General features: G+C 32.1%; 2 protein-coding genes across 2 annotated transcripts; one reads left to right on the plus strand and one right to left on the minus strand.

Moving 5' to 3' along the window:
- Positions 1-1255: 1255 nt before the first annotated feature.
- Positions 1256-11220, minus strand: LOTGIDRAFT_237816 (hypothetical protein). Its single transcript, XM_009047886.1, has 8 exons — positions 10989-11220; positions 8624-8730; positions 8072-8102; positions 4285-4411; positions 3931-4015; positions 3411-3536; positions 2724-2945; positions 1256-2448 (listed from the first exon to the last, which is right to left on the minus strand). The coding sequence occupies exons 1-8, from the start codon at positions 11159-11161 to the stop codon at positions 1928-1930; spliced, it is 1392 nt and encodes a 463-aa protein (XP_009046134.1). The 5' UTR covers positions 11162-11220; the 3' UTR covers positions 1256-1927.
- A 217-nt stretch (positions 11221-11437) lies between these two features.
- On the plus strand, positions 11438-23412 carry LOTGIDRAFT_237817 (hypothetical protein; the record flags this gene model as incomplete). The annotated part of the gene is made up of 12 exons (XM_009047887.1): positions 11438-11543; positions 13295-13345; positions 14251-14312; positions 14973-15140; positions 15305-15453; positions 18127-18253; positions 18437-18523; positions 19068-19217; positions 19306-19458; positions 19680-19841; positions 20301-20492; positions 23380-23412. Exons 1-12 carry the CDS (start codon positions 11495-11497, stop codon positions 23410-23412), a joined length of 1383 nt encoding a protein of 460 aa, XP_009046135.1. The 5' UTR covers positions 11438-11494.
- Between the last annotated feature and the right edge of the window lie 225 nt (positions 23413-23637).

The following is a 23637-nucleotide window of genomic DNA, read 5'->3' on the forward strand; positions in this document are numbered from 1 at the left end:
TAGATCTGATAGGATAAACCTTTGAAAATAAAAGTTAAATTAAATATTACCTTAACAAAGGGTTCAAGTTTGATGGAAACATTTGATAAGCAATTTACCACACCAAATTTCATTTCTGGCTAATCAAGCTAACTAATTTTGATTCGCAAACTGTGATGCAACACAGCTTAAATTAAACCCTGCTTTGTATAAACTTTTCTACAAAAATTATAGTCATCTAGAATCCTTTCAGAGAAGGAACTTATTTATTTCAGAAGAGCTCAATGTCTGATTTTATTTTGTCAAATATTAGATGAATGAAAATCCTGTTAAAGTGAATAATAAAAGGGCTACATCTCAGGTTACTCAAAATTCTTCACATTTGAAAGATTTACATATCACAGCACAACAAATAACAAATATCTGAATCATATACATATATATAGTTCTTTGTGCAGTCTTTCAGAATATTTTTATCAAAAACATCCCTTATTCCTTATCATCATTATCATATCAAATTAATGTTAATTTACAACTTTTCTTTTCTTACCTTAATGCAAAAATTCATGCTTGAGCAATTTAATGTTTAATAAATTAACTAAGCTATTTATAAGCCATTTAAACACTACAACCGTTTCAAACTGCCCTGAACTAATTCAACACTGAACATATATATCGGTGGTTTGTCCCCAGGGCGTTCTGGGACTAGGGTGTCAGGGGTGTGGCCAGCTGGTGTAGAAGAAGAATTTATTTTGAATTGAGAGAGCATCTCACATCATCACATGCTGAAAATGTGGATGAACAAAGTTGATTTCTCCAGGTGTGAAGGCTGAAAAAGGTTAGGAACCACTGTACTAACATAAGCACTATCCATGACATTACAGATTGGTCTGGCCTTAATAAGGACTCAAACACTTGACACCTTAATGACTATTATAAATATGACAGATATATAAGACTATATCACTAACTTGATGCAAAAGTAAAACTTTGCTGAAATGTAATAGTTTTTTTTAAACATTTCATTACTCTTTCGTTATTTTAGAATTAGAATTATAAAAATTTCAAAGATAAAAGCTTTTCTGTCCAATTTTCAATAGTCATCATTTCATGATCATGTAATATTCACATATATCTCATATCATATTTATGAGGACAATATAAACAAGATTGCTACACTTATTAAATGATATTGATATACATAATATCACTACATAAATTACAACATTATTTCACCAGGTTTCTTTCATTAAGGCATTTCAAATAGCACTACAATATCTGGTGTATAATTCAAGTAAAAATATTCGGTGAAAGTCATCAACACAAAGCACCTAATCCTTTATTCCAAAAAATATTCTATATTGACATGTTGAGAATCTTTATAATAAGTAATAATAATATATCTGGTGGTATAAAATTGCCCCTTTGCAATAAAATCAACTAAAGTAAGTTATGTCCTATATTATATCATTGCAGAAAATATTTGATTTACAACTGCTGAAAAAAGCCTAATCAGTCACAAAAACAAGAATAAAGCTCAGTGGCACCTTTCTATTTCGAATTCTACAGAATTTCACTACAAACAACTCGCTAACATATTGGAATAAGGATTGATTTGAATTTAGATAATCTTTAACTTAAACAGAGTCTACCCAAATGAAATGAAATATGTTAACTTGGAGCACAACCAGAGGATATGTGAAATGAATGTAAATCTCGATGCTCTGTACTATAATAGACAAATTCTCAATGATTTCAATATTATTTTGAAAATCATATATTCTGCTGCTCTAATCTCTACATAGTCATACTTGTCTTTCTGAATGTGGTTCCACAGTAAAAACATGATTATCAGTTGATATACTACAAACTAACTTCTAGGTGGTATACTCCGTGTCTCTGAGGACCAGCAGATGAACATTTTGGACCCACATATCTAATGTTTAACTCATTTCTTAACATTGTTGTCATCTTTATCATAATCATCCAAAAAATCAAATTCTTTTTCAATATTTTCTGCATCTGTGTTTTCATCTTCTTCATCTTCTTCAATTATGGTATCATCTGCTGGGTCTGAGATATCAAATGATTCACCATGTGATGTTTTAGTGTAAGTTACCCTTGCTCCAGTTCTTGGTAACATGTCTGAAGTAAATGAAGAATTGTCTTTATCGGGAGATAAGCGTTGTAAAGCATTGTCCATCATATTTGTCAGAGTTTGACTCACTAACTGATGAGTAATAGAACCATCAGCACCACTGTCACTCATATCAGGAATGCTTAAATCAGCTAATTGATTCTCATCTTCTGAATCAGATTCATCACCAAAATGCGTTGGAGTGAATTGTATTTGACCAGTGCATTCATTTGGTGATCCTGGTGCCCATTCATCATCTGTCTGGTCCAAATCATCAAAAGACGGCATCTGATCAATGCTGGGCATCAAATCATCAACATTTATATCTCGCTCTAAAAAATATAGAAGAGAATTATATATGTGTATACCAAATATTTCATGCTCACACAACAAAAACAGTTGTGGTTAATATAATAGAATTATGATCTTTAACAATAATAATTATTGTTGGTGGGATGACTGACAAGAGTGATAATAATGATTAAAATACAGGCACAATGAAAGAAAGTGTACAAAAGGATAACAGAAAAGTACATTTGATTCACATTTTCTAAGACAAATATGGGCTATGACTAGAAAAGTTTGAAAATTATCAAAATAATCTCACCATCATCACTGTTGTCAATAGAAGGTTCTTTAGACAAGCCTGGTGTTGGTACAGAAGATGTTCCTCCCTCATCTTCACTATCAGTTATGGCACGAGCTAGAGCAGCAGTGGTCTCTGGATCATAACTAGGTATATACTCTTCTTCTTCATCTACTAGGATTGCACTAGGTTCATCACTGAGAGCTTCAACAACCTGTTGACCATTGGCTTCTCTATTCTCTGCTAAAATATAAAGTTTACCCTTTCTAGAACACCATAAACAGTGCCGTTATATGAGATTACAAGCAACACAGCAACCAAGATCTATCAAAACCATCAGTCAATCCTTAAATTTGTAAGCTGTCAGCCACTTGCCAATATTGATAAGGAAAGTACACCTAATCTGGATATGTTTAATTTGATATCATTTTGAATATTAATAAAAGGTGACTATACTTGTAGTAGTACAACTCAATCTGAAACTATTTAAAGACTGATACCTTGAAGGTTAGTCAATTTCATCTTTGTGCATTGGCAGAAAATAATACTAAAAAACAATCGGCAACAAAATTGGAACATCCAATTTTCGTTTAAACAACTCTCAATGGTGTTACATCTACCAATCAAAATTTAAAGATGAGGTATAGCCATAGTTAAAGCCACGTTGAAAGACTAAAATGACTAGCAATCCATCAAGATGTTACCTACCTGGTTTTGATACTTTTAAATGTTTAAGTTGATAGTCTAACCACATTAAAGCCGGCTCCATCAATAAATAGGATTTCTTCAGCAAATTATGATAGACTACACAAGGCCATAGTAATACACTTATAACTAAAGTAAGAAATTAATATATCAAAGATACAACATTTCTGATTCTATATCAATTTTTGTTCAACTCTATAATTCAAAAGTGTTTAAGAAACATGGATTCATCTATAAATGCAGTTAGATATTTTTAATCTGACTCAATACAAATCAACTGTCATATGAGGAGTAATCTAAGCCTCATTCATATCATTTACTTCTGGCTTTTCAAATGCAGCAGTATTTGTCTTTTGGAATCCATAGATTATAGATGGTAAAAATATGACTTTGTAATAGAAATTTTCAATTTCACGTTAATCATTTTTAATGACAACAATAGATCACAAAAATAGCAATGATGGAAAACAAACTTACAAACTGAAAATATCCAATTTAGTAAAAGTTCTAAATTGATACATACCTAATGTGTAAGTTAGAGTCAAGCCAGAAACACAGCGACTCACTAAATATAGTGTGGTAAAAAATGAACAAGCGAAGAAACAAAACTGAAAAATATTTTTAAATTCTTTGAATGACAAGTGAAAAAAGCTGTCAATTGTAGAGTTCGTAGCTTAATGAAAACAGGCATTGTGACTAAAACCTTTCTCGCAGTGTACAACAGTATATGGATTTTGTAACTAAATGAAGTAAATTTGAATATTTCTATTAATGCAGTAATTATCCTGGCATACAGTGCTATTTTAAATCGAATTATTGTTCAAGTTTTGAATATAAATTTCATTTCCTGACACATCAAGGCATGTGTGTAACTTACTTTTTGAGGATGTTGGCGTCTGAATACCCTCCATTTTCTGAGAGTAGTTTGAGTAAAATACAAAGCTTGAGCAATGTAATGAGAAATTTCAGGAGTACTTAATAACCGAGGATGAACTGGGGTCCAACTGAAAAAGTAAAACTTTAAATTTTACTATATATTTTTGCTTGGGTAGTAAGACAAGATGAAGTAATCTGATATAAAGTTAAAAAATATTTATAGAAATGAAGTATAACTAGAACCGTTATAACGGTACCGAAGCAGTGCGCATCCAACCTGATACATCAATAAAACGTTGCATTTTAAAGTCACAATGGGATTTCTTACCGGAAAGAAAAGCATGTAAACGTTCAATAGTAGAAAAAATCGTTTAAACCGTTTACCGTTCGGTAGTGAAAAGACGCATGAATTTGATACCATTCGGTACTAAAAGGCTTCAAATAGCTGTAAAGTTAAAAGTTCAATTCGCACAACAAAAATGAAAATATTTTTGGAAAGGTACAATAATTTGCGTTTAGGCCAAGAGGTCAACAGAGGTCAAATAAAAGAGAATATAAGCCTTAAAAGTGTTGAAAATTGCTGTTTTGGGACGTTTGTAAAAGTGAAAATATATGTCGGACATCAAAGATAAAAGTATGAATGGACATCGTAGATCAATAACCTTTGACCTTCTAAAGACCAAGATTCTGCATGTAAATGGTCAAAATATCAAAATTTTATAAATTGTAAATCCTATTCCCTTTTTTAAAGTAAAAGGCCTAAACAAAATGTAACTCTATCAGATATTGTCCCAAATAGTGCTTTAATTTTTTGTAAAATTTCGATGGTGAAAAATGCAAACTTTTCGAGTTATAACAATTTGAATTATTTATGGTAAAGGTAAAAGTAACCCTGATTTGCCACGCCCACTGCAAAAATTTTGTGTTGTCTGTAATAATGTGTACAATGTCAAATAATGTTCAAAATGTCAAGTGTTTACAATCATTCGATCATGAGATATTCGTAGTTAAAAGTTTTTTTAAGGCAACGGTGACTGTCGGTGGATTATAGAAACCGTTAAAATTACGCAAAGTTACTATAGAAGTCAATACAAAATTTTCAAATTCAATTTTAATCAAAATACCAAGTGTTATATATCATTTGAAAGAATAGATTGCGTGTAATAAGGACAAAAGATAAATTTTCGCTTATGTAAATTAGGTTACGTGATAGACCTTTTTTTTAAAGTTAAAAATCGCGATTTTCAATTGGCTGTAGAACCGGAAGTTAACGGAGCACGACAAAAGTGAAAATATTATGGATATATCTCGTAATGGGCAACAACCTTTGTTCAGGTCAAAAGGTCAACAAAGGTTAAATAAAAGTAATATGAGCCTTTGAAGTTTCGAAAATTGCTGTTTTCTGACGTCTGTAAAACCGGAAGTATATGTTGCACATCAAAAATCAAAGTAAGAATGGTCATCTTAGATCAATGACCTTTGACCATGCAAAGGTCAAGGTCATTTACGTTAAAGTTCAAAAATAAAATTTTTTAAAATTGTTAAACCTGTTCCCTTTTTTAAAGTAAAGAACGCAAACAACTGTAATCTTATCACAAATTGTCCTAAGCAGTGATCTACTTTCATGCAAAATTTCTAGGATGACAATTGCAAACTTTGCGAGTTATGACAATTGCAAATATTTCAGGTAAAGGCAAATGCCCACCGGATGTGCCACGCCCACTTCAAAAATTTTAATTTGTCTGTACATTGTTAAATAATGTTCAAAATTTCAAGTCTTTACAATCATTAGATCATGTGATATTCGTAGTTAAACTTTTTTTTAGGGCAACGGTGACTGTCGGTAAAGTATAGACACCGTGATTTAATGCACAGTTACTATAGAAGTCAGTACAAAATTTTCAATTTTTAAAACGCGCAATTTTGATCAAAATATCAAGTGTGATATATCACCAAAAAGGAGATTTTATGCACTCTAAGAATATGTAAGAAATTTTGTTATATGTTAATTAGGTCACTTGACAGAGCTCTTCAAAGTTAAAAATCGCGATTTTTAAATTGCTGTAGAACTGGAAGTTAACAATGCACAACAAAAGTGAAGATATTATCGGATATATAGGGGCAACAACTTTTGTTCAGGTCAAAAGGTCAACAAATGTCAAATAAAAGTTATATGAGCCTTTGAAGTTTCGAAAATTGCTGTTTTGGACATCTGCAAAACCGGAAGTATATATCGGACATCAAAGATCAAAGTAAGAATGGTCATCCTTAGTCAATGACCTTTGACCATGCAAAGGTCAAGGTCATTCATGCTAAAGATCAAAAATGAAAATTTATAAAATTGTTAAACCTATTCCCTTTTTTAAAGTAAAGAATGCAAACAACTGTAATCTTATCACAAATTGTCCTAAGCAGTGATCTATTTTCATGCAAATATTTCAGGTAAAGGTAAATGCACACCGGATGTGCCACGCCCACTTCAAAAATTTTAATTTGTCTGTGATGATGTGTACATTGTTAAATAATGTTCAAAATTTCAAGTCTTTACAATCATTAGATCATGAGATATTCGTAGTTAAACTTTTTTTTAGGGCAACGGTGACTGTCGATAAATTATAGACACCGTGATTTTACGCACAGTTACTATAGAAGTCAGTACAAAATTTTCGATTTTTAAACCCGCAATTTTGATCAAAATATCAAGTGTGATATGTCACCAAAAAGGAGATTTTATGCACTCAAAGAATATATAAGAATTTTTGTCGTATGTTAATTAGGTCACGTGACAGAGCTCTTCAAAGTTAAAAATCGTAATTTTCCAATTGCTGTAGAACCGGAAGTTAACAATGCACAACAAAAGTGAGGATATCAACGGATCTCGTAAGGTCAACAACTTTTGTTCAGGTCACAAGGTCACCAAAGGTCAAAGTCACTAGATATGAGCCTTAATATTTTTGACAATTACTGAAAACATAAAACCGAAAATAAAAAAAATACAAATCCAAAATTCAAAAATCGGCTTCCTAAGTTTTGTTAGCAATCGATTGCAGATTCTTTAGACACCAAAATCATACAAATCAGATTTACCCCTGAAGCTTAATATCGATTTTTATAAAAATTGGTCACATCAAGATGGCGTCTAACACGTTACTTCCGGTTAAAATTTTTTCATTCCAAAATTGTTATAGGGACAATTTTAACTAATTTCAAAAAGAATTTTTCAAATACCTACAAAATTCCGGGAGTTGAAATTTCAAGTTTAGAGGCGAATGACGTAAAAACCGGAAGTGATATCGAAATTTTGAAAATAGATTTTTGTCAGGAATCAAAATGCTTATCTTCTATTAAATTTTTAGACCGATTGAAATAAAATTGTAGAAGTTGAAAAAAACGCTAAAATTAAAACAAAAAAAGTCAGCGACAAAAGTCAAAATCTGAAATTTTATAAAGTGCTATCTTTTAGTCATTGGTTTAAAGTAATGAACAAAACAAAAGTTACGGTCAAAATAGATGCAGAATTAGAGCAGTAATTCGAAATACGTAATGAATGGTTAACGTCATACGTCATTTCCGGTTGGAAGAAAATGCGTCATTTTACATTTAAACAGTAGCGACACGCAAAGTATAAGAAATAATAGTGTCAGACAATGTGTGACGTTTTGGCTGGGGAGCGTGACCAGAAGTAGACAAAAAAAAAAAAAAAAAAAAATAGTCATTTTCAAAACAATGCAGTGCGTTCAAAGAACGCCCTGCAATTATAAATCCGTATGATAAAAATAAAAACTTACTCATCTTCATCTTCAGGCACTGGTGGTGGAACTACAATGAACAATTCAATTAAAAAATTTCAAACATTGGTAAAAAATAATATTTTGTCTTTATTCCCGTAATCTTTGAACCAGTTCTCAACATGTTTTTACTTGTTGACAATGTTGCCGTTTTGAATTGCAGACAAATCGTACTAAAGCACTGTAAGCCACAATTTTGTCGAGTGCTTTGGCAAATCGCTAAAATAAATGTGTATTGAAGGCAAATAATTGTGAATACCCATTTTGGTCTGTGTCGATATGCTTTGCTTAAAAAAAATGCCTTTGGATGTTGTAGCTTATATCTTTTGTCACATAAGCTCTATGATCTAAGTTATTCTATTACCGTATTGTTAACGTCATGTTTAATATGCAATGTAGCAACCAAACTGAGTTCTTGAATCATATCACAATGCCTAAGTACATGTAAAATAATATTCATTGAATAATCACATACTTCTACCAAATGACTAACAAAAAAAGAGCTGCATCAAGGCAAAAAATGTTGTCATGCTATTTCAGGGAAATGTTTACCTCTTATTTCAGGCCAAATTTGTTTTTTCCAGGTATCTATACAGAATATTATAATCAAAGTTATTGATATTAGGTAGTAAACTTGAGATGATATATAAGCCAACAACCTGAAATATATAATCATTAACAGACTCGGAGAAGAAGGCTACTTTTAGCTGATGTGTTGAATGATAGTGTTATTTCAAACTCTTCTTGCTATAACTTCGATTTCAAATTCATAACAAATTGTTACCAATTAGAACTAGAACTGTTCTAATAACAGTACTGATGCAGGGCGGGTTACGACATTCAGGTACATACGAAGATGGTCTATTGCAATAACATTGATGTAAATACTTTTCTGCATCTCTAAATGCAAATATCCAAAAGTGCCTGGAGTTTAAAGTATATTGACTAGGAATAAAAGAATGTTTGTTTGACCAATTTTGATGAAATCCGTATAAGAAATAAGAAATTAGACAATGCGCATGCACAAAACAAAATTCAATATTTCTATATAATTTATAATTGGATTATACACATACATACCAAGTTTGGTGAAATTCGGATAAGAAATAAGAAAGTTGGTGATGCGCATGCGCACAACAAAATTTCAATATTTCCGTCAAATTTAGAATTGGATTATACACAAACATACCAAGTTTGGTGAAATTGGGATAAGAAATAAGAAAGTTGGTAATGCGCATGCGCACAACAAAAATTCAACATTTCCATCAAATTTAGAACTGATTTATAGACATACATGCCAAGTTTGATGAAAATCGGATAAGAAATAAGAAAGTTGGTAATGCGCATGCGCACTACGCAAATTCGTTAATTCCATCAAATTAAGAATTTGATTGTACACATACATTCCAAGTTTGATGAAAATCGAATGAGAAATAAGAAAGTTGGTAATGCGCATGCGCACTAAGCAAATTCGATTATTCCATGAAATTTAGAATTTGATTATACACATACATTCCAAGTTTGATGAAAATCGGATAAGAAATAAGAAAGTTGGTAAATTAAGAGGAGGTATCCCTTTAATGTGCTTCCGTAAGCTTAACTTACAGTATAACACAGTTCAATCCACCCTAGGGCTTATTAATATACCGCAACAAGACTCAAAACATATTAAAGAAATGTAAAAGGAAAGGTGTCTTTAAAACAACTTAAAATTTGATTTCTATTGGGATTGACAGCCAGGTTAATCTAATTAACCGATTTATCTAATAATAACCCCATGTTAAGTGAATGGAGTTTTGAATTTTCATGTAAGGTATGCATGTTATATATCTATGGAAAGCTCAGAATCTCTACATTACAGAATCGAAAGAATTATTGCCATATCTCTATTAGGGACCGAGATATAGCACTTTAAAGGCTCAAAATGGTCCATATTTAGACCCCTATAAAATGGGAAAGAGTTGTCTGACCCCAAAGGTCAAAAGGTCATCAGATAGACAAGGTCACAAATTATCATCACAGTTAATATGAAGGTCATCAAAGGTCAAGGTCACGAGATATACGACTTCAAACTTTGAAAAAAAACATCCGTTCGTTTAAAAAAGGCAAAACCGAAAATCAAAATTTTGCTTCCCACGAATTTTAGACAAACATTTATAGTATCGTTTGACACAAAAATGACACAAATCGGTTAAAAAATGGCTTCTGAATAGGAATTTTCGCAAAATGAGGCAAACCAAAATGGCAGCCGAATTATTACTTCCGGTAAGTATTTTTTTAGTTAAATAGGTTTGTATTAATGACACTAATATCATGCATATGTTAGTTTGGTCATAACTGAATTCCAATGGAAGTGACGTCACCGGAAGTACTAACTTTGAAACTGGAAGTGATGCAAAAATTTTGAATGCGTTTTTTTATTCCCCCATGCTGGCTGTCTACACTATATAAGTTTCAAATCTGTCCGACAAATACCAACCGAAATAGCATATTTCGATTAATTTCGACAAAAAAAAGTATCGAACTAATTTGCGAAAATCAAATTTTTTCAACTGCCATCATGTGTCCATTGTTATAAGAAGTAGAATAAAGGAAACCCGAGCAAAATCGGTCGATAATTACGCCCACTAGAGCCCACTTTCTGTTTGTTGCTAACGTCGCTTCATGTTGCTCAGAAAATTTTCGTTTTACATTCAGTACGCAGTTAGCCAAGAGTTAGAAAGTGTGGCGAAATCCGTTTTTCCATATCTGTTGCTGTTTCCGAGAACTGAGCTCCCGGAGTGAAGAAAAAAAAAAAAAAAATAGCCAGAACGAAAACAAAGCACGCCCTGCAATTACAATTTGTAAAGTCTACGGATGTGATTTCTAATATACAAAGCATATAAAGGATCATATAATAGCAAAGTTTAAATCTCACCAAAATGACAGGTGCACTGCAGTGAAAAGAAGGGCACTTTTCTTAGGATTCTCCCACACTAGCAAACTTTGAAGGCTTATAACCACGGGTTCGATAGGACTTAAGGTGTCAGCAACCCATTTTTCTTTAATTCTGACATTCCTTTCAATTTCTGCCTGTTGCTGGGCTTCCATTTTTAACTATCATTCGTCGAATTCTGGAAACATTCCTTTGACAGCCGTAAACTATCTTCAATATTTTTGTTTTGATATGACGTCATCAGTCAGCAGAAATCTGATTTTTTTTTAGATAAATTTATTATTGTCTTCAATGTCCACTCTATTTCTCATCAGATATTTGCTTGAAATAAAAAAAAAAATGCCAAAACAAATTTATATCATCTGAAGACCTAATAATGTTTTGCCTCGGTACTAACATCTTTCGGTTTGTTTATTTCCGGAGAGTTTACCGCCGTTTTCAAGAATTGACAAGTTTACAAAGTTGTCTATTGCATCAAAAATATAAAGATGCCGAGAGAAATCATAACTCTTCAGCTGGGACAATGTGGCAATCAAAGTACGCTGAGCTTATTTCATTCCCATTGATTACAACCTTTTCTTTCCCTCTCCATAGATAGACACTCAAAATTGGCATGACAAAAAAAAAACAATAAATAAAAAAAAGATGAAGTCATGAAGAATGAAGTTGATTTTAGAAGTTTGGCCTAGATCTAATAATTTTTTTCTTTGAAGAAGAAAAAGAAATGATTCTATTAAGCGTTTCGATTGTTATGATCTAGTATTCTATTAAATGAAATGTACTTTCCCTCCACACCACTCATCATTATGACTGTAAATTATTTGATAAGGCTTTCAGTTTCGGTGCTATGAATTATAGCCAAGTTGTATAATTTCGTGCAAACTTAATTTCATGCAAACTTAATTTCATGCATCTCCGGAAATGATAAATGATTTACATGTCTGACCGTGCAAGACTTTTGCATTTGCATGTTTTGATAAACATGGATTATCTCCAACATCGAACTGCAGAATTTTTCCAATTTTTTCAAAGCAATGTCTAATTTATTTTAATGTATTTCTGACATATATACAAAATGGTGAAATGTCAACATTTTTTAATGATGAAATTTCCTTATAATCCCAAGCTCTAATCGGAATTCCAAGTGTCGTCTGCTAGAATATATTCCAGTGAACAGTCACGTGACAAACAAGCGAATTCCATGTCTGCGGAAAAATTGAATTTTAGCAATAAAATACTTTTACATTTTACTTATATATTTTTTTTGTCAGTCATTATCTTTTATTTTTTAAATCATTGTTCTTTCAAGGAATTGACATTAGTTGTTATGACTTGATATTAAAGATAAATACTAAGAGAAGTTAAAACACTTGGTATTCATACAACATGTTTTTCTCGACTTATTTATAGATCAAATATTGAACATGAAAATAGGTGACACATTTTGCAGTTGCAAGATGGTTACTCATGAAATATGGGTCAAGGTGAGGGATTCATAAAGAAAATCGAAACAAACCAATTTTAATTATTTTATAGAATATCTGAAGAAACATCTGTGGAAGACAAAAAAAAATTTCTGTATCTTAATGTTGCACCACTGTAATAATTTCGATTATAATTATAGTTTCATAACCAATTAAATGTTTAAGTTATGTTTTCTCCTTTGTACCCTTCCTAAGGTCAGTCATCCATTACTAGTAGTAGTAGTTAGTAGTAATAAGTTTCCCTTCAGCACATAACCTTGTTTCAGTAATAATGATAGTTGTTCAAGCCAATGAAAATTCATATAATTATACAACTACAACATAAAAATAGCCAAAGGAATGACTTTGATATGCTTTTAATAAGAAGATTTTTTATTGGATTATTAATTGATTATTGATGGGAAGGATCTAGCCTGTTGTTGATAATCAATGTCTATTTAGTTATCAATACCAAGCCCTGCAGCGGACCCCTTGGATAACAAACTACATTTACATGCCAAGTTTTTTTATAATTATTCCAATAATCATGCAGCTTGAAATAACTTCCCTAAAATTAAACTTCAGCAATTCTAACATGTTCTCAGAGATTGAAATTGTTATTTTACTAAATGTGGTATGATGTAGTCTATGCATTTGTGATGTCATGCATTTTTAGATTCAAAAACTTCTTATGTTTTTCATTCCTAGAATATCTGTATTCTTTTGATACAGATACGGAAATTCATTTACAAACAAAATTTGCTATAAGAAAAGAAAGTGATTTTTTTTTACATCTATACCATAAACAGAATGTTTTTATTTCAGTTGGTATGGAATTCTGGAAACAACTATGTGCAGAACATGGCATTAGTCCTGGTAAGCTAAAACGCAGACAGATAAACAGAGATCTGCTAATATCTACGTTACACTAATCTGAATGATGGATGGATTTTCGTTTAAACCTACTTAACCTACTAGGGAAAATTTATAATTTTATTTTGAATCTGTTTTTATTCGCCCACATCTCTCTACGTGGACGTATATTGTTGGCACCCCTGTCTGTCCGTCCGTCCGTCGCTCAGTACGTCTGTCCGTTCGTTTGATGGAATCAAATGAAATTCAGTATGTGTATAGATATTCATAAAACAAAGATCAAGTTCGAATTTGAGCTATTTTCGACTGTTAGAAGCAGAGTTATTGCCCTTGCCCAAAATCTTGACATATGCTATTACTCTCTTAGTTTTCAACTGATTTTGTTGAAACTTAAAATGGGTGTTATTGGACCTAAATCGAAAGGTTTTAGTTTACTTCTGATTAAATTTCAGGCTTTTTCAAGATTTAGGCCTCTTACGTTAGTTTCGAGGAGTTATCGCCCTTTAACCTCTGTACAGTAAGTGCTTCTATCAACATCAATTGCTCGTAAAACACCCCATCTGTCCGTCCGTCCATCAGCATTTGTTTGTAAAAACTAGATTTTTTGTTTGGAATCAAATGGAATTCGGTATGAGTAAACATATTCATAACACGAAAATCAAGTTCAAATGTGAGCTATTTTCGACCGTTAGAAGCAGAGTTATTGCCCTTGCCTCAAAATCTTGAATATGCTAATACTCTTAGTTTTCAACCGATTTTGATGAAACTTAAAATAGATGTTTCGTTTTTACCATCCGCATGCCGTCGTGGGCGTATATGACTGTGGCTGTGATTGGATATTACTAATCTCTAAAACAATTTGTTAGAAATAATATTTTTTGAAAATCTTAAACCATGTTTTTTGATAGAGGGTATGTTAGAAGATTATGCTACAGAAGGAACAGATAGAAAAGATGTCTTCTTTTATCAGGTATAAGCATGAATTTTAATGTATTAAGGTAATGTATTCTTCCTTTTTAAATAATATCACATGGTTCTGTTGGACATGATCATACATGATTGGCAAGGCTTGAAATAACCATCTGGACACGGACATATCTGGTACAATTTCAGCATATATCTGATACAATTTACTTTGAGATGGACAATTTCTGTACTTTATGTATAAAAACTTTTCTTTTTCTTGTTGGGTGATTGTGTATGATCAGCACTGTTGGTCATTGATAAGAGTTAACAAAAGTTGAGTTTATGATTTTTTGACTTTTCTTTTTCTTGTTGGGTGATTATGTATGATCAGCGCTGTTGGTCATTGATAGAGTTAACAAAAGTTGAGTTTATGATTTTTTGATTTTTCTTTTTCTTGTTGGGTGATTGTGTATGATCAGCGCTGTTGGTCATTGGTAGAGGTAACAAAAGTTGAGTTTATCATTATGGAACATGAAAAAGTAATTTCTGGCATTATTTCAAGCCTTGATGATTAGAGTGATTAACTGTAACTGTAATAATGAGACAGTTTTAGTGGATATGTCATGTTTGCCTTTGGATGTAAAAATGTGAACATCTTAAAACAAAAGTCTTAGTTTCACATATAAATAAGATATATACAATGACATCATCTATTGTTCTGTAGGCTGATGATGACCACTACATACCAAGATCTGTATTATTAGATTTAGAACCTAGAGTTATAAATCACATTATGAACTCACCTTATGCTAATTTATATAACCCTGAAAATGTTTATCTATCTAAACATGGAGGAGGAGCTGGTAATAATTGGGCTAGTGGTTATTCACAGGTAGGTAGATTATATTATTGCTGCTTTGTGTTCTTGTTTCTTTATGAACAATTTTTGCCATTAAAAGCACTTGATTATAATTGAATAAAAAAGTTGGGAGCTTAATAACCAAACCCCATACTTTTTCTGTTCAGTTTCTACCATGTACTATTAAAATATTTTAGGGAGAAAGACTTTATGAAGAAGTATTTGATATTATTGATAGAGAAGCTGATGGTAGTGATAGTCTAGAAGGTTTTGTTATCTGTCACTCTATAGCTGGTGGTACAGGTTCTGGTATGGGATCCTATATCTTAGAGAGACTTAATGATAGGTATATGAATATATCTTCTATATTTTTTTTTATTACGCCCACATGAAATAGAGGACGTATATTGTCGTTACCCATGTCCGTCAGTCCACAATTGCTCGTAAACACTTTAGAAGACACAATTCTTGACTGACTTTAATGAAACTTTGTATGATTGATGGTAATCAAACCCTATTGATAATCAGAAAAATATTTAGTATGAGTTATTGCCCTTGTTATTGAAAACTTGTATAATTTTTCGCTCTCGAACACTTTAAAAGCTGCAATTCTTAATGGATTTTGACGAAGTGTGAGTGTTGTGTTATCAACCAAGTTATTGCCCTTGTTCTTAAAAACGCTTTCATCCGATCTTGATGAAACTTGGTATTCATGCATATATTGATGAGATCTCGGTCAAGTTCGAAATTGGTAATAATCGGATGAACGGTTTCAGAGTTATTGCCCTTGACTTAGTAAAAATGCGTCAAATTTGCCTTTTTTTTTACACGATAGAGACTACAGTTTTCATCCTATCTTGATCAAGTTCAAAATTGGTAATAATCGGATGAACTGTTTCAGAGTTATTGCCCTTGACTTAGTTAAAATGCTTCAAATTTGCCTTGTAGGCACAATAGAGAATACAGTTTTCACCCGATCTTGATGAAACTTGGTATGCATGTAAATATTGATAAGATCTCGGTTAAGTTTGAAATTGGTTATAATCGGATGAACGGTTTCAGAGTTATTGCCCTTAACTTAGTAAATATGTGTTAAATTTGCCTTGTAGGCATGATAGAGACTACAGTTTTTATCCAATCTTGATGAAACTTAGTATGCATGTACAGTCAAGTAACCTAATTTCGTGGAAACCTATTATTCGTGGATTTCCGGAAATGATTAATAATTTACATGAGCGACCTTGCGCGACCTCCGCTAGTTTGTTTTAATAAACATGGGTTTTCTCTACAATATCAGCTAGTAGAATGAATCCAGTAGTTTCAAGCAAGGTAAAATGTATTAATGTATACTTTGACAAATACAAAATGGCGGATTTCACTTATTACCAAACGTCACCATTTTTTATTGGCCGAATTTCCTTATAATCCCAAGCGGTAATCGGAATTCCAAGTGTCGTCTGCTAGAATATAGTCCAACGAATGAAGTCACGTGATCAACTAGCGGATTCCGAGTCGGCAGAGAATTTCTATGGAACACAAAGTGGACCATATTCTTATGTTGTTTCAGTGACTTTTAGCAATAAATCACGCTACGTATCTTATTTTGTCAGTCACTATTATTTTTTAAATCGTGGTTCTTTGAAGGAATTGTCATGAATATAATGAATTGATATTAAAGATAAATACTAAGAGAAGTTAATTATACCACCTGGTATTCATAAAACGTGTTTTTCTAGACTTATTTATAGATCAAACATTGTACACGAAAATAGGTGACGCATTCTGCCGCCGTTGCCGAGTTGGTTGCTCATGAAATATGGGTCAAAGTGAGGGATTCTTAAAGAAAATCGAAAAAAACTGATTTTAATTATTTTGTAGAATATCTGAGGAAACATCTAAGACATACATTTTTTTTTTCGTTTTTTTAACTTTGACGAAATTCGGTGTTGAACCCTTATATCCACTAAAATAGGTTACACCACTGTATATATTGATGAGATCTCGGTCAAGTTCGAAATTGGTAATAATCAGATAAACAGTTTCAGAGTTATTGCCCTTGACTTAGTAAAAATTAGTCAAATTTGACTTGTAGGTATGATAGAGACTACAATTTTTATCCGATCTTGATGCATACTACAATTTTTATCCGATCTTGATGAAACTTGGTATGCATCTATAAATTGATGAGATCTCGGTCAAGTGGGGAATTGGTAATAATCGGATGAACGGTTTCAGAGTTATTACCCTTGACTTAGTAAATATGTGTTAAATTTGACTTAGTAAAAACCAATCAAATTTCGATTGTAGGCACGATAGAAACTACAGTTTTTATCCAACCGACATGAACCTAGGTATGCATGTATATATTGATGAGATCTCACTCGAGTTCGTTATTGGTAACAATCGGATTTAGGGTTTAGGAGTTATTGCCCTTGACTTAATAAAAACTTGTCAAATTCAGCTTGCAGGCACAATAGAGACTACAGTTTTTATCCAATCTTGATAAAACTAGATATGCATGATGAGATCTTGGTCAAGTTAGAAATTGGTAATAATCGAATCAACAGTTTCCGAGTTATTGCCCTTGTGTGTACAGCGATGAGACATTGTTCATGTTTGATTTTCATGATAACTTGATGAACTGTTTCAGGTTTTTGCCTTGACTTATGGATGATGTTAAGATTATTTGAAAATTTATTATTAAGCCACTAAAGATTTTGTTTCTGACAGCTGGTAGTGGGCGTATCTTACCTTGCCTGGCAAGCTATCTTTGTCAGTGTTGATGACGCAAACTGGCTTGCGACATTGCTTTATGTGTGGTGTAATGTTAGGGCTTAGAAAGCACGATTGCTTGCAATACACTTCAATATGATTGCTCTATGATGTCTTGGCATGTTGTAATGTACACAATTGTATGGAAAATCGTGTAGTGTAGGGCCGGCTTCACTTTTGGAATCAAATGGTTTTGTTTAATTTAATATATTTGACTATCTGAATGTTGTAATTTTCTTTGATAAAGGTTTCCTAAGAAGTTGATACAGACCTATTCTGTATTTCCTAATATAGATGAAGTCAGTGATGTAGTTGTTCAACCATATAATTCTATTTTAACATTAAAACGGCTAACTCAAAATGCTGATTGTGTGGTAAGAAGTTTTTCCTTCGAATTCCTTCAGCAAAATAGATTTTACGTTTTAATGATGAAGCGAATATTTTGCCTTTTAATGTCAATCTACATAACAGAATAGGTGAAAGCTGTTTCTATATCATTGTACTAGAAAAAAAGCAGTCATACTCAGCTGAATGTATCAGTATGTTGTCTGTTATAGGTTGTTCTAGATAATACAGCTTTAAATCGTATAGCAGCTGATAGATTACATATTGATACACCTACATTTGGTCAGGTTAACCAGTTGGTATGTTATATTATAGTAAAGTATATCATATACATTATCCCTAATGCTGCAATACATGGACTCCATAGGATTGGCTAAAGGCAATGGGATCAAAATAAGGAATTTCCCACATTTTTCAATAATACCATGGGCTGAATGTTAGACAGGACCATGTCTTTGTGTATTGGGCCTAACTCTGACCCATGTAAAGCTTTTTTTTCATATTAAAAGGTCATTCTGTTTTTAGTAGGTCTAAATATTTTGTTGCTAAAACTTATGAAAACTATTTACCAAATTTAGAGAAATGTGTCCCTAGACTCAACTGTAAGTTTTAACTTAAAAAAACCTGCTGTTAATTTTTTAACGCCAAAATTATTTAAAAGGTTTACTAACTTTCTAACCTGTATATGCTTTTTGGGGCAGAAAGCTATTGTGCGATTTTCAGGTATAATTTACATTGTTTTCGCATAATGCTCCTTTAATTAGATTGAAAAAAAGAAAAAAAGCAACTTGAATTGCAAAAAAATATAATTCATTCTATGAGAAAAGTTTCTTATTATTACAGGTTTCAACTGTTATGTCAACAAGTACCACAACCCTTCGTTACCCTGGTTACATGAATAATGATTTGATTGGTTTAATTGCTTCTTTAATTCCAACTCCAAGATTACATTTCCTAATGACTGGTTATACACCTTTAACTACCAGTTCTCAGGTAACTAGCTCACATTTCCATCAGTTCTATATTCTAGCCCTACAGTTTTCCACTTAATAGTACAAGATTACAATCTAGTTTGTTGTAGGTTGCTAGTGTGAGAAAAACAACAGTTTTAGATGTCATGAGAAGATTACTTCAACCTAAAAATATGATGGTATCAACTCCAGTCCATAGACAGGCTAATCACTGTTATATATCTATATTAAATATCATACAAGGAGAAGTTGATCCTACACAGGTCAGTATATAACCAATCAACATCAGCCTTATATTTCTCTTCACTTCTGTCAATAACAAATATATTTATAGCTGTTGTGCTGTCTGTTGGGTTGGAGTTATAAACATTGATGAGATTGTATTTGTTTGGTCTATGTCAATACTACATGTGACACAAGATGATTTTAGTTTAAAAAAAAAAAAAAAAGAATATTAAAATGACAAAGTTAATTTGTTTTTCAGGTTCATAAAAGTTTACAACGAATAAGAGAAAGAAAATTAGCTCAGTTTATTCCATGGGGACCAGCTAGTATACAGGTTGCCTTGTCACGTAAATCCCCTTATGTACAAACTTCACATCGTGTTAGTGGTTTAATGTTAGCTAATCATACCAGTATATGTTCAGTAAGTTATTTTTATTTTCCATTTTCTACAGTATGTCATCCAAAGTATTCTGTTGTTACTCAGAATTGAATTTGTTAGGATTTGTTTGTTTGAATAGGGCATCAATTTGCAGCATACTTATTTTCATTCGGACGTCTGTGGTTCCTGCAATTCCATAAAAAAGCAGTTCACTAGTCACAAAATATGCTTTGTTCTATGAGGCCCTTTGTGATGTCATCAAACACATAGTTTTAATAGATTTGCAGGAACCACACAAGTCTGATTGACAATTGGAATGGTGCAAATTGATGCTGTCAATGTCCTGATACATATACAAAATTTAGAAAATCTCTTTACAATACCTTTAAAAGTCTAAATTTCTACTTCCAAATTAGAAGTTAAATTTGCCAGTGATTTGTTTCTAAGAAAACTACAAACCAAAACCTTATAAAAAACATTTATCCTGCATTCTGCTTGTAGTTATTTGAAAGAGCACTAAAGCAGTTTGACAAACTACGTAAAAGAGAGGCATTTATGGATCAGTTTCGTAAAGAGAGGATATTTCAAGACAGTTTAGATGAGTTTGATAATTCACGAGAAGTGTTACAACAGTTAATAGATGAGTATCAGTCAGCTACTACTCCAGAATACTTATCATTGGGAACTCAGCAGGTAGGAATAAATATGGAATATTTAGCTTTTTCATTGTCTCAAGGAAATTATGATAAATGGGATGTGCTCTAGCAGGTGTCATTAGCAGGGTAAGCTTAGTCATCAATTAAGATTCAAATTTTTTTAATATCTTTTTAGGCTGCATCAGCATGAATGGAAACTATATTGAATTTCTGTGATACAATTTAAAGTTTATGAAGATCTACATCTAGTGAAAATGGTTACATATTGACATGTTGACTGATGTTTAAACACACAACTGTAAAAGGGGGGGGGGGGGGTCATCAAGATTGGATAAAAGCTGTAGCCTCTATCTTTCAACGGCAATATAATTTTGTGTTGGTTGAAATCAACAATGTCTTTAGATATTTGGTACTATTTGCCACAGATTAGTGCCTACCCTTGAGATACTGATATGGTCGTATCTTGCTAGGCATCCACTTGTTCATAACACGTTCAATTTTTAGCTCGTCAACACTCTACAAGGCACCATTCTTGCCAAATTTGGTAAATTGTTTATCACCCATGGATGAACCCTATTGAAAATCCAAAAAAATGTTCTGCATATGTTATTGACCTTGTTCTTGAAATGCTTTCAATTTTAAGCTTGTAAATACTTAAAGGCATATTCCGGATTTTGACAAATCTTGGTAATAATATTCAGTATTGCCACAAAAGGAAGTGTATGACTGAAGGTTGAATATTTCGTACTGGTGTCCCTTTTAAGATTGATAGCATTATAACCAAGAAAAACTAACATGACAGCAATAAAAAAATCTTTGCCAATATAAAGTTTTTGCCCAATAAAGGTTTACAATTCAAATATAATCATGAATGGTATTACTTGAGATATAAAGTGCTAATGTTGTGGTTTTTTGTTATTTCATTGAAAAAATTGTAAATAAATGATATATGAAAATTATATAACTGTTTGTGCCTTTTAAAGCTGACATAAGTTCAGGCCTACTGCTTGTATTTGTAACTTCTATTTAAAAAAAAAAAATCAGAAATGAACAAGGCAACATATGCTGAATCTATTTTTTTAATGTATTGTAGGTCAAGCCTCTTAATTTTTAAGTGATGAAATAAAAACTGTAGTCTTTATCATGCGTACAAGCCAAATTTGACGCTTTTTATACGCCCACATAAAATATAAATGAATGAATAATATACGCCCACATGGAAGTGTTTTTGTCGTGTATTAATGGGTCAGTTTTATGTTGTGGAATCAGTGTATGTTATTTTTGCAATTAATTCTCAGGAATATTGATAAGCTTGAAGCTGATTGACAAGCAGAAACAGCCAATCTGAGGAGAGTTAATAAAAGTAAAACCTTTTGTTCTATGAGCAAAAAGCAACGCAATTCATACACCATCATAATAAACCTCTCAAATATTCAAACAACAAAAATAACACTGGTTTTTGATGTTTATTTACTACTGAAAAAAACCCAGTTTAAAGTCTTTTCTGTCAAAAATGCTCATTTATCTTCTATTAAAATTGACTGTCAATCATCTCAAATCAGACCAAGTTACCTGTGAAATCCTACCTGAAATCAGTTAACTGATTAACCGTTTCAACACTACTTTTAATATAGTCATTTTGCATTTATCATCCGGACGAGAAATGTTGATAGACATGGGCAATGCACTTCTTTTCTATCACTGTCCAAATAGAAAAGAATATATGAATCAGACATTTGATATGTTGATTCAGTGTTCATTTATTTTCTAGACTAATATATTAACTTATGTATTGTATTGAGGTTCTCTTATTTTCAAGATAGCTTAATAGAGAAGGTCAAGTAAACTGTTCAGTCAGTACAAGTGTTTTTCAACACTTTAAGCTAGAGCACTTATAGCCCATTGTTTGACCTCGGTAGGACAATTAGGATATTTCTGTAAAGCATCTATAATCTGTGTAGGATGTATTAATAAAGACATTAATCTATATTCTTTCTGTATTCTACTACCACCACTATCTAAATTCTTTATTAACTCTAAAGCCATCAGATGTTCAAATGCCTGAAAATTAAACATTATCTTAGTTTGTTCGAACGAAGCATTAAAAAATAGTTCAGACCACGGGGGGTTGGACAAGGTGACCTATCTCCACTCACAGAAGCGTTGTTACGAAGGGGCACACGAAATGAATTTTATCATTCGCATATTCGCACTGGATGACTGGAAAATTCAGTAACATGCAAGAAGGTGCCTTTCTTTCTATAATATTTCTGAGAGCTATAAAAAAAAAATGGTGTCAACAGCTCAACTGAAATGTTGTCATGCCGCTATGCTCTGCAATCGAATTCGCAGCTACGGTCCGACCCTTTTTTTTTTTTATAAATCATGGTCCCCCCCACATTGAAAAAGCAATCTCACAAGTTCACAAAATTCTGAATTTTTAAAATGAAATTAATAAACAGCACTACTTGCTGGAGTTATCAATACACACTGACAAATCAGTTCTAGCTAAGATCATCTTTTTAACCATCAGAGAGTAATTTATAAACATACCTTAAGAACTACTGGTTTTTCAAATATTTGCATTCCTGATTTTCTTCTAGCAAATTTCAAATATTCTGAAATTGAAATGAAACATTATAAACAGAAAATGTTTACACAATTAGATGAAAAAGGTAATAATAAAATTAAGTTAAAAGTCACCTTTTTTGTGGGTATAAACTTCAAACATTATTACTTTTAAAACTTGTTTTATACTCCTAAAAAACTCCATAAAAATTTAATTTAAGCCTATGCCACATTGCATACCACAGTGTTTCCTGTCTTCATCAGACCAATCAAAAGAGAAAAACTGTCTCAAAATTAGCCTGTTAGTTGTATATATATGCCAGGAAGACTACTTTAAAATGTACTTACCACTGTAGACCATTTCAAAATTAAATGGTTCCCCTTCATAAATATCTGTCAAATGTTTCATACTTATAATTAAACATAATTCTAATATAGATATACCTACAATAGATATTCATGGTGCATTATTAAAACATGGACACCAAATTTCTTAATTGATAAAAGGCATAACAGCCATGCCGTTGTGCAATTATCTGGGTTGTTGTTAAGCCAGGAGCAAAATTATTTTACCAGATGTGTTTAAATGTATTACTTAATATTTTGCAGTTAAA

The sequence above is a fragment of the Lottia gigantea genome, assembly GCF_000327385.1.
Source record: "Lottia gigantea unplaced genomic scaffold LOTGIsca_118, whole genome shotgun sequence".
NCBI classification, from domain to species: Eukaryota; Metazoa; Mollusca; class Gastropoda; family Lottiidae; genus Lottia; species Lottia gigantea.

Bases quoted from the DNA above. Each gene is read 5' to 3' on its own strand.
- LOTGIDRAFT_237816 (XM_009047886.1), bottom strand. From the start codon at position 11,161: ATGGAAGCCCAGCAACAGGCAGAAATTGAAAGGAATGTCAGAATTAAA. The intron at 8,103-8,623 runs GTAAACATTTCC...TGTTCATTGTAG, and splicing joins AATTTGGCCTGAAATAAGAG to TTCCACCACCAGTGCCTGAA. The intron at 4,016-4,284 runs GTAAGTTACACA...AATATTTTTCAG, and splicing joins GACGCCAACATCCTCAAAAA to TTTTGTTTCTTCGCTTGTTC.